Here is a 12,584-nt window from a genome sequence, read left to right on the forward strand (position 1 = left end):
AGAAAGCCGTCGTGAAGGTTGGCAGGTGAACGTGACGTGCATCAGGGCAGCACTGAGACGTCCTCTCAGACTGCGGGGACGTCATTTGTCTCCATCCAAGCGGAAATAAAAATGATTGTGTCTGCGGCTCCCGGGTGTCCACTGTCACCAAAAGGGACGTTTATTTATAACAAAGCGATGCATATTATTACTTTGACCTTCTTAGACCACCACAGGAAGGCCAGAGCTCCAGTTTATTCTTCTCGTATCACAGCTGACGACGCGACAAGAATCACAACACACAAACACACGACCTCACACCGACTCGGCAAATTAAACGTTTGGAGAATAACCGTGAAGCAGTTTATTTCAGACAGATGAAAGTTTCACTTTGTATTCACTTGCAGCTTCTCTTCGTGAAAAATCGTGACGCGGGTTCTCGGCAGTTCTCTGCATAATCTGATATGAATATGGAGATGGAGGCTTAATTGGCCAGTTAATTAATAACCGATCAAGATCCATTTATCACCCTCGTTAAAGATGGCTGTGTTTACTCCCTCGCCTCTCATCTATATGGAAATCAGACCGGGCCGAGACCAGCAGTGCCTGGGCCTGTTTGAGCGTGTGTGTGTGTGTGTGTGTGTGTGAGAAACACTAAAGAGGACAGGAAGACGGAGGGAAATCGTCAACTGGTGTGTATGTAGTGACTTGGTGCTGGTGGAGGTGCAGGTGACGGAGCAGGTGTTGGTGTGTGTGTTGTCTGTTGTCATACAGCTCGTCTGTCATCATCTCGCCTCCCGTACCCAAACGCCTCGCCAAGCTGTCATTACGATAACCATTTCTGCACTGTTATCAAAATACCTCACAGCAATAATCACAGTAAGTCGGCTCTGAGCGGGAGGCACAACTGCAGGAGCCTCTTCTGTGTGAACGCAGGTTCACGCTGAGCTCATTATGAATGCAGCTTTATGCAGTGAACGCAGCTTTCCATCACGCCATCAAATGAGCCGCGTCCCCAGTGACGCTTCACGCCGCCGTAGCCCTCAGCTGCGGCCAGCCGTTGATGCAGTGAGGCTACCTGAGAGGGTGTTTTTCATGGTAATTACAGCTGCGTCAGTGAATCCACAGAGCTCAGCACGCTCAGGTATGGACGGATCCGTCCACACGTCTAAGACTGATTACACGCCAACGTACAGAGGAGTCCTCCTTCAGCTTGATATACATTCCCAAAATTAAACCTGTAACACACATAATTACCATCACAAGTGAAGGATTTGAAGTGTTTTAAAATAGAAAACACACAATAAAGAATAAGGAAAATATTATTTGCTGTTAAACTAAAAGCCTGAAGAACCATAGAGTTCTACAGAAGTTCCCTCCTGAAGGGTCAGCCAGCCCTCCCGTCGCTGCCATCCACCAGCCGGTTTTCTGCTGGACCTCAGCGACGGCAGCAGCTCGCCGTAATGGATTCACTGCACCTGGAAAGCCTCTTGACCATAATGACAGGCTGTCCTCAGCTGTGACGCTCAGAGTCAAAACCTCATACTTGAAACTGCTGCTGCCCTCATCAGTCGAAGTCGAGTGCTTTCTTCAGTGTTATGACTCTGATCTATATTTTAAGAATTGAACCTCCGTATCACTGCCATCACAGCCACTGAGTTTCTGTGTGAGGAGGATAATTTGGCATTAGTGCAGGCAGACAAGTGCCAGCCACAGTGCAAGAGGGCAGGGAAGGAAAGACTTAGGAAAGACTTCCTTCCATCTCAGATGCTTTCTGGATAAAAGCTCTGCAGGCGGAAATGAAAAGAACAAACAAAGAAACGTTCTCTCTGCGTTCCATCTGCTCTGCACACCACATGTTCAGACTGTGGAACCTTGAAATTGCCACAGGGATCTTGGACAATGGTCAGCCCTGACAATCACTGTGACAGTCCTCAGATGATGACCCCCGTCCTTCACTCATAACAAAATCAGATGCGATAGGATGAGGGGAAGCGGAGGCCAGAAGGAAGAAGCAGAATAAAGCCGTGTCGTTCTGTCTTCTCCTTCAGCTGAACATCCTCCCGTCTCTCTCTTCCTCGTGGGTAAAGAAAGAACCAATCAGCCGCTGGCACTGGATCGACGGTAGAGGCCGGCCCAGCTGTGGCTAATGAAGCACACACTCACTCATTATCTGCAGAAGACAACACTTCCTGGCTTCAGTAGCTAATTTCTGTGAGTCAAAGCAGGAATAACAATGGGAGTAACGTCGCCTAATAAGCTGGGCTCTGGTCCAGGGCTGCACTCGGCTCTCACAGGCCATCTGCACTCATTATTCCAGACAAGTATGGGTGCAGTGCGAGTATTGCTGTATTTGTACACAGTCCCAGAGGCATTAATGTGGATAAATTTAGATAAGGAAGCAGTTCAGCGGTGTCTGCAGGCACTCAGGACCTGACGCAGGAACAGCTGATGACATGAGAAGGACCACACAGTGAGGGACTACATGAGCTTTAACACGTGTGCCAAGTGCACTTCCCTCCTCATCAAACATCTGCAAAGCTGATTTTATTTTCTGTTTTTGATTCCCGCCTTCTGGATTCTCCCTCTGATATTACTTATTATTACTCACAGTCACAATACACTGGTTTAAAAATGTGTTTCTGGTTCCAAAGAGCAAAAGGCTCAGAAGTTTAACTTATGACCTGAAACGTCATCATGTCGGGACAGGAAGGAAAGCGTGCATTTCACTCCAGTTCTGAAGCACTTCTCCTCCTGCTGCTCGGTTTGCAGGTGGTTTAAACTGATGAAACCACGCTGGCGTTCCAGTCTGAGGGATGTTTCATCTGTGAAGAACACGACTGTTAACCAGCGGCTCCCAGCTGCCCACAGCTTCCCTCCTGATTTGCGTTCTTGCTGAACGAACGGCACGGCGCGTCTCGGAGCTTCGCTGAGGTTCTGCTGCTGCTGTCTCGAGGACACGAGTGCTCGTGCGCCCACTCCACACGCCTTCATGAAGCTTTTCAGCAGGTAGAAATCTTACCTTCACATTTTTCCAGAATCTGAACCGTCTCTCCCACCTCCAGAGCCAAACCCTGAGTCACCGAGCCCCGGAAGCTGCAGATCACTGAGGAGAAAGAGAACGAGAAGATGTGAAAATCACGGTGACTAAAAGAAAACAGCTGCAGTGTGAGAGTTTGGCTTCTGAACTGTAATTCATCAACAATGAATCATTTTGTACTCTTTGAAAAAAACTCAACAGCAGTTTCACTGGACCACCGTCACGTGACCGCAGCGTGACGTTAGCATCAGAGCGTCGCTGTACCAGCCTCTGTTGACGTGAAGAATCCTCACGACCGCACCAGAGCACCCAGAAAACCACGGAGCTCGTCACAGTGCTGCACAGAAACTTCACTGATGCTAAGGCGCATCTCTGCTCCACACTTCACATGTAAAGCCGCCGGTGCTCTCATCCTCAGCTCCTCCTGCATCTCTGCACTGCATAACATAGAGATCTGCCAAATGCTACCTTCAAAGGATTACAAAAATGAAAAATAAAGACTAAAGTTCCACATCGCTGCTGTCAAGCTGCAGTGATCATCCCTGTGTGTTCAGACTCCTATCATATCTGTAGGAACTGGTGGAGAGCTTCATCTGAAGCCGGTGAGCCTGTGGTGGACTGCAAAGCTTCAGGTTTGGATGCTGCTGCAGAAAAAAGTCTCCAGCTGCATTTTGTGCATCAATACCAGTAGTAGTGTTTTCAGTGTCCGATCAGACTCTAAGCACAGCTCTGTCACAACATTAAACTGAAAACTGAAACGCAAGGAAACGTTTCAACATGTTTTGCAGAAACGTGCAGTCCCAACTTTTATTTTGGCGATCCTGAAGCTTTCCATGAGTCTCTCTGCTGAAGTTGTGGCTACAGTGCATAAGCAAGAAGGCACATGATTTAAATTTAAGATTAACATTAAGACTAAGATTTAAATTTTTGAACAGAGTTTCAAAGACACTGTGACGCTCTGCAGTGGCTCCAACAACAAATCACCCTGATCGATCAACTTCCTGGTACCATCAAACACACTGTGAGCACACACACTTTTTACATCTACAAAATGAATGCAGATGCTCAGCAGGAAGTCAGCAACAGATCTCTGGCCTTGAGGCAAAGCGGCACTTTGACTTGTGTGTGTTGGTGGCCTTTCTGAAGCAGACGTGTGTGAAGACGTGAGCTGAGCGTACGACGGCAGCCTGTTCTGCATGTCTGTCTGGTCTTTGTCTTCGATTCAGTCTCCTGGTGTTTGAAGACTGCAGTCTATTTCTGCCGTTACTCTCTCAGTCTGTGGTGAGGACAAAGACAACTTCATGACCGGGACATACATGGTCCTGCTCATCGAGGTCTCGTGACAGGCACTGCGTCTGTCATCAATGCCGTCCTCTGTTTGTCACTGCGCCTATTTATAGTGTCTGGCTGTTATTGCAGCTGTGGGCGTGATAGTTTACAGACCCATACAAATCCCCCGTTATCGGTGTTTGATGTTTAAAACGTGTCGCTCTCAGTCCAAACCGTCACGCCACAGTGCGGTCCCATCTGTCCCAACAGTACAAAGAGGTCACACAAGTTTTTATGTTTGTAAGAAAAAGTAAAGATGTGGCCAAAATTATTTTCCAAGAAAAGAATGGCGGCTATTCGAAGAGGCACGAGCCAAGGCGAAACCCTCATTTGTGCTGGCATTATCAGGAGGAAATCACAAGGCACATTTATGGCTCACAGGTGGGTAAGTTACAAATGGGATTCTTACAGCCAGCCAGCTTAAGCAGCTTAAGTTTAAGCTCAGCATCTTTCATGTAAATGTCAGCAGGATGTTGGAATCTCACGGCTAAGTTCAAGTACACATTTTTATAAATGAGGACCCACGACCGCACCCCAACAACTTCAGGGAAATTAGTAAAAAAATAAATCTGATGACCTCAGTCCACCAACTGGAATGTGTCACTTCGAGAACCAAGACAGCATCACCTTAACTGACACCAACACACACACACACACACACACAATCTGGAGCTGCAGTCTGATGCTTTGGCAGTGAGGACACACACCGAGGACACACACCTCACACCTCAAGGCGACGGGATTGTTTGCGTCTGTCTCTGTCTGCCGTCGTCTCTCTGACACCATCTGTCTCTGTGTCATCAGTGCCACTCTGTCTCTCTGTCTCTGTGTCAGCGTCTGTCTCTGCGTCACTGTCAGTGTCTGTCTGTCAGTGTCTGTCTCTCTGTCTCTGTGTCAGCGTCTGTCTGTCAGTGTCTGTCTCCCTGTCTCCATGTCAGTGTCTCTCTGTCAGTGTCTGTCTGTCAGTGTCTGTCTCTCTGTCAGTATCTGTCTCTGTGTCAGTGTCTGTCAGTGTCTGTCTCTCTGTCTCTGTGTCAGCGTCTGTCTGTCAGTGTCTGTCTCTCTGTCTCCATGTCAGTGTCTCTCTGTCAGTGTCTGCCTCTCTGTCTCCATGTCAGTGTCTCTGTGTCTCTGTCATGCTCTGGGTGAGGATGATTGTCAGCGTTTTGCTCGCTGTAAGTCCCTGTCGTCCCTGTCAGTCCGTCTTCATCAGCTGTTCTGTCAGTCTGTCATTTGTCTGATGTGGCTGTCAGATGCTCTGCTGGTTCTCACTCAGTCTTGCTCTCTTAACTTGTGCTGGGACCAAATATGGAATTCATATTTCTTTTCCACATTTGGTCCCAGTCCCAGCTTTGCCCAGGAGAGGAAGTGGCGCAAGATGGATGTGACCACAGAGTTCTCACTGAGCTGCAGAGGTGAAGTGAAATCCACCTGACACACCTGTGATGAATCAGAAAAACTCTCTTAACTTCAGCCGATTCAACATAGAAACAAAGATTCCCCTCTGAATCCTCCCTGTGAACGCAGCCAGAGACCAGCAGATACCAGTCTGAGGACAGGGGACACAGAGAACGAGAAGACACATCAGATGGGGGACAAACGAGAGGACAGAGCGAGTTGGACATCAGCGGTGAGGAATATTTTCACAGCTCACTCTGTGAACTGAGGGTTTGGACCAAACCAGAGGAGAGGATGGAAAACAGGTGTAAGAACATTTCCCTTTTGGACATGTGAGTTTGTTTTGTTTCTTTATTAGACTAAACTGTTAGAGAGCTTGTGGAACTCGTGTTCATGTCTCTAGAGGTACCAAGTGGTATTACAGGCAGGAGGGGCTCCGGCTAGCTGGGTAGCACGCTGTTGATTATATCAGTTTGTTTTCTGAATGTTTTGAACTACGGTTGCTGTTGTGTACAGAAGAAGTAGAATTAACAATAATTTGGTTGTTTCTCCAAACTCCACACTCAATCTGTCACCTGCTGTGGAGTAATTACTGAGGTTCTGCGCTTTCAGAGTGATGAATGGTGTTTAGGCACAAGCCGCTAAGCTACACGCAGCTTCACTGATTTATGAATGTGATTTATTGTTGCTGACAGCAGTGTCACATTAGTGCCTGAAATCAAACGGTCACATGTGAACTCAGCACTGGTTCTCTGGGGAAACATCTGACTCCTTTGTTCTTTAGCGATTAAAACATAAATGATGTGTTCACACTGAGACTGAAGATGATACTGATGTGTATGACCTCACACATCTGGAGGTAAAAGCTTAAAGATCAGAACTACACTACATGACCTCAGTGTCAGGACTGATCAAACTATTCCGTCACAGTTCATCTATCATGCTTGCCAGTCAAATAAAACAGGAACAGAGTCTGGATGTGGACCAGCCTGTAGTCCCTGAAGGATCTGAGTCTTTTAATCAACGATGCTCCTATCAGGTTTGTCCCAAACACTTCTTCAGTTTCCTGGCTGGCTGAGTCGGCAGTTTGCTGTGGCGTTTAGTGACCCACAGAGAAACTGCCTCACGTGTTAATCTGATCGACTCTTCTGATTGGCCCTCACGGAGACGACTGAACGGAGATCACGTTTCATTACATGAAACCTCTCTGAGGAAGAGGACAAACACTTAAAAACATAAACTGCCAACTTTAACTTCTACAAACTTTCTTGATTTGCTTTGTGTCTAGAAATAATTTCATTTTTAAAGACTGACACACTGAACACACGCACACACACACACACACACACACACACACGCATTAGCTTCGTTCTGTCTGGCTGCTATTGGCATTTTGTTTATCCAGCAGATTGGGTCAATAGTTTGACAAATGATTCACATCCGTTGGGCTGCTCACACACACTCAGCCTGTGGCCTTGGTGTGTGTGTGACAGGAAACACTACAGGAAGATAAAATGGATGCGAGGCTCAGTGCGACACAGTTTTCCTGACAGGACAATTCAATTTACAGTCTGATTTCACCAGTTGGCTTCAATATTTCATGGCAGCTTCAAAGTTCAACCAAAACCCAAACTGAGGAGGACGTTTGACACAAATCTGTGAATTATTGAACAAGGAACAATCAGAAGGAGGAGGACACAAACGGAGAAAACATTTTTGGTGCTCGCTTTTAACCAAACCACAGTCATTTAAGAGATTCGTTACATACAAACAGCAAAACAAGGTGATCCACAACGCAGCACTCAGGACAGAAAGCGCAGAACTTCATCATCTTTTATTAAAGGCAACACTCTGCAGCTTTGCATGTTGTGAGCTCCAAACAGCAGCAGGAAGACGTGGTGGTTATTAAGCACGAGAGTCCGCAGGGTCTCAATTAGAGGACGAACTCCTCTGTCGCAGCCTTACTTTGAGACGTTAAAGCTGGAAGCTGTGATGGTAACGTTCAGATCCGTCTGAACGAGGGAGCGTTCGGACCCACTAAAACTACTACAGAGGAGACTTACGCTCACACAGAGCACGAATAGTCCTGCCTGGGAAGTCCTCAGCTGATGAGTGCTGATGGATGAATGTGGAAGCAGCACGTTGTTGCTGCAGGGACCGAGACAGCAGATCAGTCTGAGGTGCCGTCAGATGATCAGTGAGACAGGAAAGAAAAGTTCCCATAAACAAATCTGGTCTCTCTTTGATTTGGATCATTACTGAAATGAAACCACGTCAGACCTTCAGAGACATGTCAGAGACTACAGAGACTACAGAATACCATAACATAAGAGAGCGACCCTCAGAGACGTGACTGATGTGTGAGGGGTGTGGACAGCTGGGGGACGACGGGGGACTCGGGAACAGATGTGACAACGAGCCCCCGTAGGTTCAGAATCCTGCACGCAAACTGACGAGAAGACATTTGGTAGGTGTTAGACGTGCTGATGAAGGACCGGACGTCCTCCATCATCATCCATTCAAACCTACCAAGGTGTGTATTCCACCCAGTCTGTGGGGATTATTGCCTCAAAGAGTGATCACATGTGGCCAACGGGGCATCAAAGATCAGTCACCACCCGAGCTGTTCGGCATCAAGTTATCCGCTCAGACCGGCTTCCACAGACCTGAACACAACGAGGCCTGAAGACACTTTGAGTCTCTGCTGCAGGTCTTTGTCCCTCAGCTTACATAAAGCTAAGGAGGCAACAAGCCCATTGCAGTTGTCTGTGGTACAGGACAGCAGATAGCAGCACAGTGTGGCAGCAAGCGCCGGCAGTTTGTCCACACTCACAGACTGTGGTCACACAGAAGCAGCATGAGTCAACCAGAGTCTGGTCCCAGACTAGCACACTCTTTGTCCCACATTTGTTTGTTGGGATGTGGTCACCCTGATTGTACTGAATCACCAGATTTTAGCGTGTTGTCATGTTAACACGAGCCTCTTGCTGCAGTTGCAGGTTGATGCTCATTAAGCAAAGTCCAGGATCTTTCAAGGCTTTCAAACGGATCAAGGAAGAGCTGTGGAAATGCTCTGTGAGGCCGAAGTTAGCGGTTAGCCTGGAAAAGCATAGAGATGTTCTTCCTGTGGTCTCTGCACTGCTAGTTTCTCCTTTAATTTGGGACTGCAGATGTACTCTGCATGAGCCTCCATCTGTGTTTCCATGAACCACACTAACAACTGATAATATGTGACAAGCAGGGAAATAAAGCTAGTAAACCACATAATTCCCCCTTAAAGTGCCTTAATGGGTTTCCCTCTTACTGTAAACAGCATAGGATTAATGCATATTATACTTTGCATTTTGTGCAACTTGTGCTCATGCATTATGCATCAGATCTGCCTGCTGCTGCAACATGCGGCAGCCTCTCAAACATGTTACACGCATTTAGTCGTGTGCTCCTGCCATAAGCATATGAAAGGGAATAAATGGGAATCCCTCGAGTGTGAGCTGGAGCTGCGCTGAACCAGAGGGAGACGGTGTGTGTGTGTGTGTGTGTGTGTGTGTGTGTGAGACAGAGAGAACCAATTTGAGGTGCAGATCTTCAGAACGAGGAAGGAGAATTATGGCAGTATGCTGACAAAAAAGCTTTGAGAGAGAACGCAAAACAAATTCTGAGTACTTCAGAGCACCTGAGTTCACGAGACGTCGATTGTGTGTGTGTGTGTGTGTGTGTGTGTGTGTTGATCTGCACTCCAGACTGAAGTTCAGACAAATTCTGCAGATTAAACTGATTCTTTCTCCTTCGCCTGGCATGTCAGATACCACACGTCTGAAAGAGTTTCTCGGTACACGATAGCATGTGCTGCACGCACACTGTGTGTCTTCAGTGCGTGTGTGTGTGTGTGTGTGTGCGTGTGTGATCCTGCCCTGCGAACAGATCTCTTCCTAATTAAGACACGAAGCTTGTCATTTTAACATCCTCCGCAGTGCCCACAGGCTCAGGCTGCACCCCAGCAGATGGGTGGTGTGTGAGCTCGTGTGTGACGGAGATTTTCCTCCTCTCGGTGCTGCTGCTCGACAGCTGATGGGAAGAGGATGAGGTTTTGTAAGTGTGACGAGGTGAAAAAACAGAGAGAGAGGGAACGAGATGGTTGAAAGATGGCGGTGAGAGAGACGCAGCGTTTTTGCATGTGTTCATTTATTTATTCGTATGCATGTGGGGTGACTGCACGCCTGCATGCATGTGATCTCCTCTCAGCTTTCAGCTGCATAACAACCAAATGGAAGATGAAACGTACGACAGAAGCAAAGCAGGAGATGAAAAGAGAAAAGAGCAGAGGAAGGTCTCTGTCAGCACAACTAGGCCACCTCCCTGAACCGACGGAGCTGACTGGGACTGACACCAGCCCACATGCAGCTGAGATGAACTGCACAGATGGGACGGGGACCTCACTAACACTGGGCCTGGAGATCTTCACCCTGCTATTAATAGGCTAAATGGGAAAACCACCCAGTGACACTTTACCCCCCACTGCTCCGGTCGGAGAGCAGGAGTTCTGGTGGTCGGTGCTGGGCAGCTCCCAGGAGAGGATGTGTGCTGTGATGGGGAACAGAGAGGCTGCTGAAAAGAGAGCACAGTTCAGCTCTGAACAAAACTTCTTTCCCCAGTTAGAAAAGAAAGGACCAAAACAATCGAGAGGTGGGGCCACAGCATCGAGTTCCTGCCCATAGAGCCAATCAGGAGCAGCGATCAGCTGTCAATCACGACATTTCTGCCCCTTTTTATGGCATCAAATAACTAATTAAACCAAACTGATCAGAAAAATGAGCACTTGAACAAAAAAATCAACATAGAAATCATCATGTTTCATGTTGGCCCATCTGCTAACATGAAGGGGGAGGGGCTTATGGGCTGTACTGCAGCCAGCCACTGGGGGGCGTCCAGATGTTTTGATTCACTTTTAAGGAGCTTTCATGTCATTCATCTTAAAATGCAGTCAATCATGAATAAATATTTGTTTACCTGAAATAACACCAAACATAAGATGAAGTAATGATTTAATTAGGTTTTATTTATTCAACAAATGAGTTCTTGACAAAAGCTGTTCCAGTATTTCTTGTTATTTCTTGTATAATTTAGAATAGAGAACTACTTTCAGATATGTGGCTGTTCTTTTCTGTCCTGATGTTTTAATACTCACAACTGAACGTGTGAATTGATCAGTGGGCCAAAAGTTATTCAAGTAAGAACTTCTCAACAGCAGCTCTGGAGGCTGCGTAAGACACTGTGTCACGGGTAACTGTGCTAAAGGTTGGACCGTGAATGTAATAATCTTGACTTGGGTAAGCAGCATAAGCTGGAACAAAAGCCACCAGAGATGTCCATTAACAGAGGAACATTAACACCTGAAGTGTCAGCGTCTCATTCTAATCACCCCTTTGATAAAGGCAAAGGTTTGGCTGGATGGAGCAGCTGCAGGAGCTCACACACCTGCTCCTGTTCATCTTTAACAGGCGTCCCATCCTCACACTCGTGATCAAAGTTTAATCGAGCTAATGGCTTACAGGAATCAGCATTTAATCAAGGCATTAATGATGTCTAGCGGTACTTTGAGGCGAGCTATCAGTGCTCTCAAACTTTTCTGTGCCAGTGAGAGATGAGAGGAATCCTCAGCCGCGTGACTCTTCTGACAGACAGTATTCAATAAATGACTAATTCTGAGGGCCAGCATATTTCCCAACAATGAGCCTTTCCTGCTTTACCACCCTGCTGTTCACATCAGTAATGTAATGGCCTGGGTTTGTAATAGCAACAGAATAATGGGAATCAGCACCTCATCAAGTCCTTAATGGTGTGGACTGGAACCTAATGGCTGTTTGAGGACAGAGCACACGTCTTCGGTGGGTTTAATGTTGTTGTTTCTTCACTGTCTTTGTTTTCCGTGCTGCAGCCTCAGTGTTCTTGGTTTGTTCTCATGCCACAGTTTACACTTGGTATCAATGAAAGGCCAAGAGCAGCGTGTGGTTGACCCCACTTAATGTCGGCTGTAGCTGTCGATGTCTTAGTGAGGCTGTGACTGTTGCCTACCATTCGGCCCATGAAAGCGACAAAGTGCCCCATCAGAGAGGTACTGCCCCGGCGGGTGCACGCAGGCGTACAGCAACACAAGAGCAGGTCCCAAGTGCAGGCGACCGAGGCAAAGCTTCAAGCAGTTCAGGGACTGCATAATCAAAACCAAGCGCACAAAGGCTTAATGAATTGTGAGGCAGTCGGTGGTCAAAGCCGGAAGGTAGTTTCACAGATCCAAGAGGGCCGGCAGAAAATCCAGAGAATAAACATGAAGCAGGATCCAAAACAAGCTGGCAACAGACAAGCATCGAACATAACGACTACGAACAACAAGCACACAAACACACTCCAAACCAGTGAGCTGATTTCCATGTGTGTTTCAGTATGTGTGACTGTTGAGATGGTGAAGTGTTTCAAATATCTCCGACTCAAAGTACAACAAACTGAGCTTTGAACAACACATCGCTGACATCCACAAACACTGCCAACAAAGACTCTCTGCCATCTGGAGGCTCAAAGCGCCTTCTGTTGGCCCCCACTTCTATTGTCCCTCCGTTATTCCACCATGTTAAGTGCCTCCAGCAGGAACAGACTCATACGAGTCACACACAACACCTAAATCATTACTGACCTCCACCCGGCACCCCCAACCTCTCAGACCGGAGCAAAGCCATTACTTTGAGAGCCCACACACCACAGCACACGAGCCCCCTCAGCCCACACTTCACACTGCTTCCATCTGCTCGGGGACACGCACGCCTGAGCTGGAAACCAGTTTGTTATG

The 12,584-nt window shown here is 47.3% G+C and overlaps 2 protein-coding genes across 5 annotated transcripts in view; both read right to left on the reverse strand.

Moving 5' to 3' along the window:
• LOC124057033 (nuclear factor 7, ovary-like) overlaps positions 1-12,584 on the reverse strand; it is a 546,992-nt gene that overhangs the window by 455,154 nt on the left and 79,254 nt on the right. The window lies entirely within an intron of this gene.
• The window catches only part of LOC124057015 (dedicator of cytokinesis protein 3-like), a 125,531-nt gene that overhangs the window by 75,215 nt on the left and 37,732 nt on the right, over positions 1-12,584 (reverse strand). For all 4 annotated transcript variants that reach the window (XM_046385053.1, XM_046385056.1, XM_046385055.1 and 1 more), the window contains exon 2: positions 3,002-3,085. In XM_046385053.1, coding sequence (XP_046241009.1) covers positions 3,002-3,085 — 84 coding nt within the window. The remainder of the gene's footprint in view (positions 1-3,001; positions 3,086-12,584) is intronic.

This window comes from Scatophagus argus, chromosome 3 (genome assembly GCF_020382885.2).
Source record: "Scatophagus argus isolate fScaArg1 chromosome 3, fScaArg1.pri, whole genome shotgun sequence".
NCBI classification, from domain to species: Eukaryota; Metazoa; Chordata; class Actinopteri; family Scatophagidae; genus Scatophagus; species Scatophagus argus.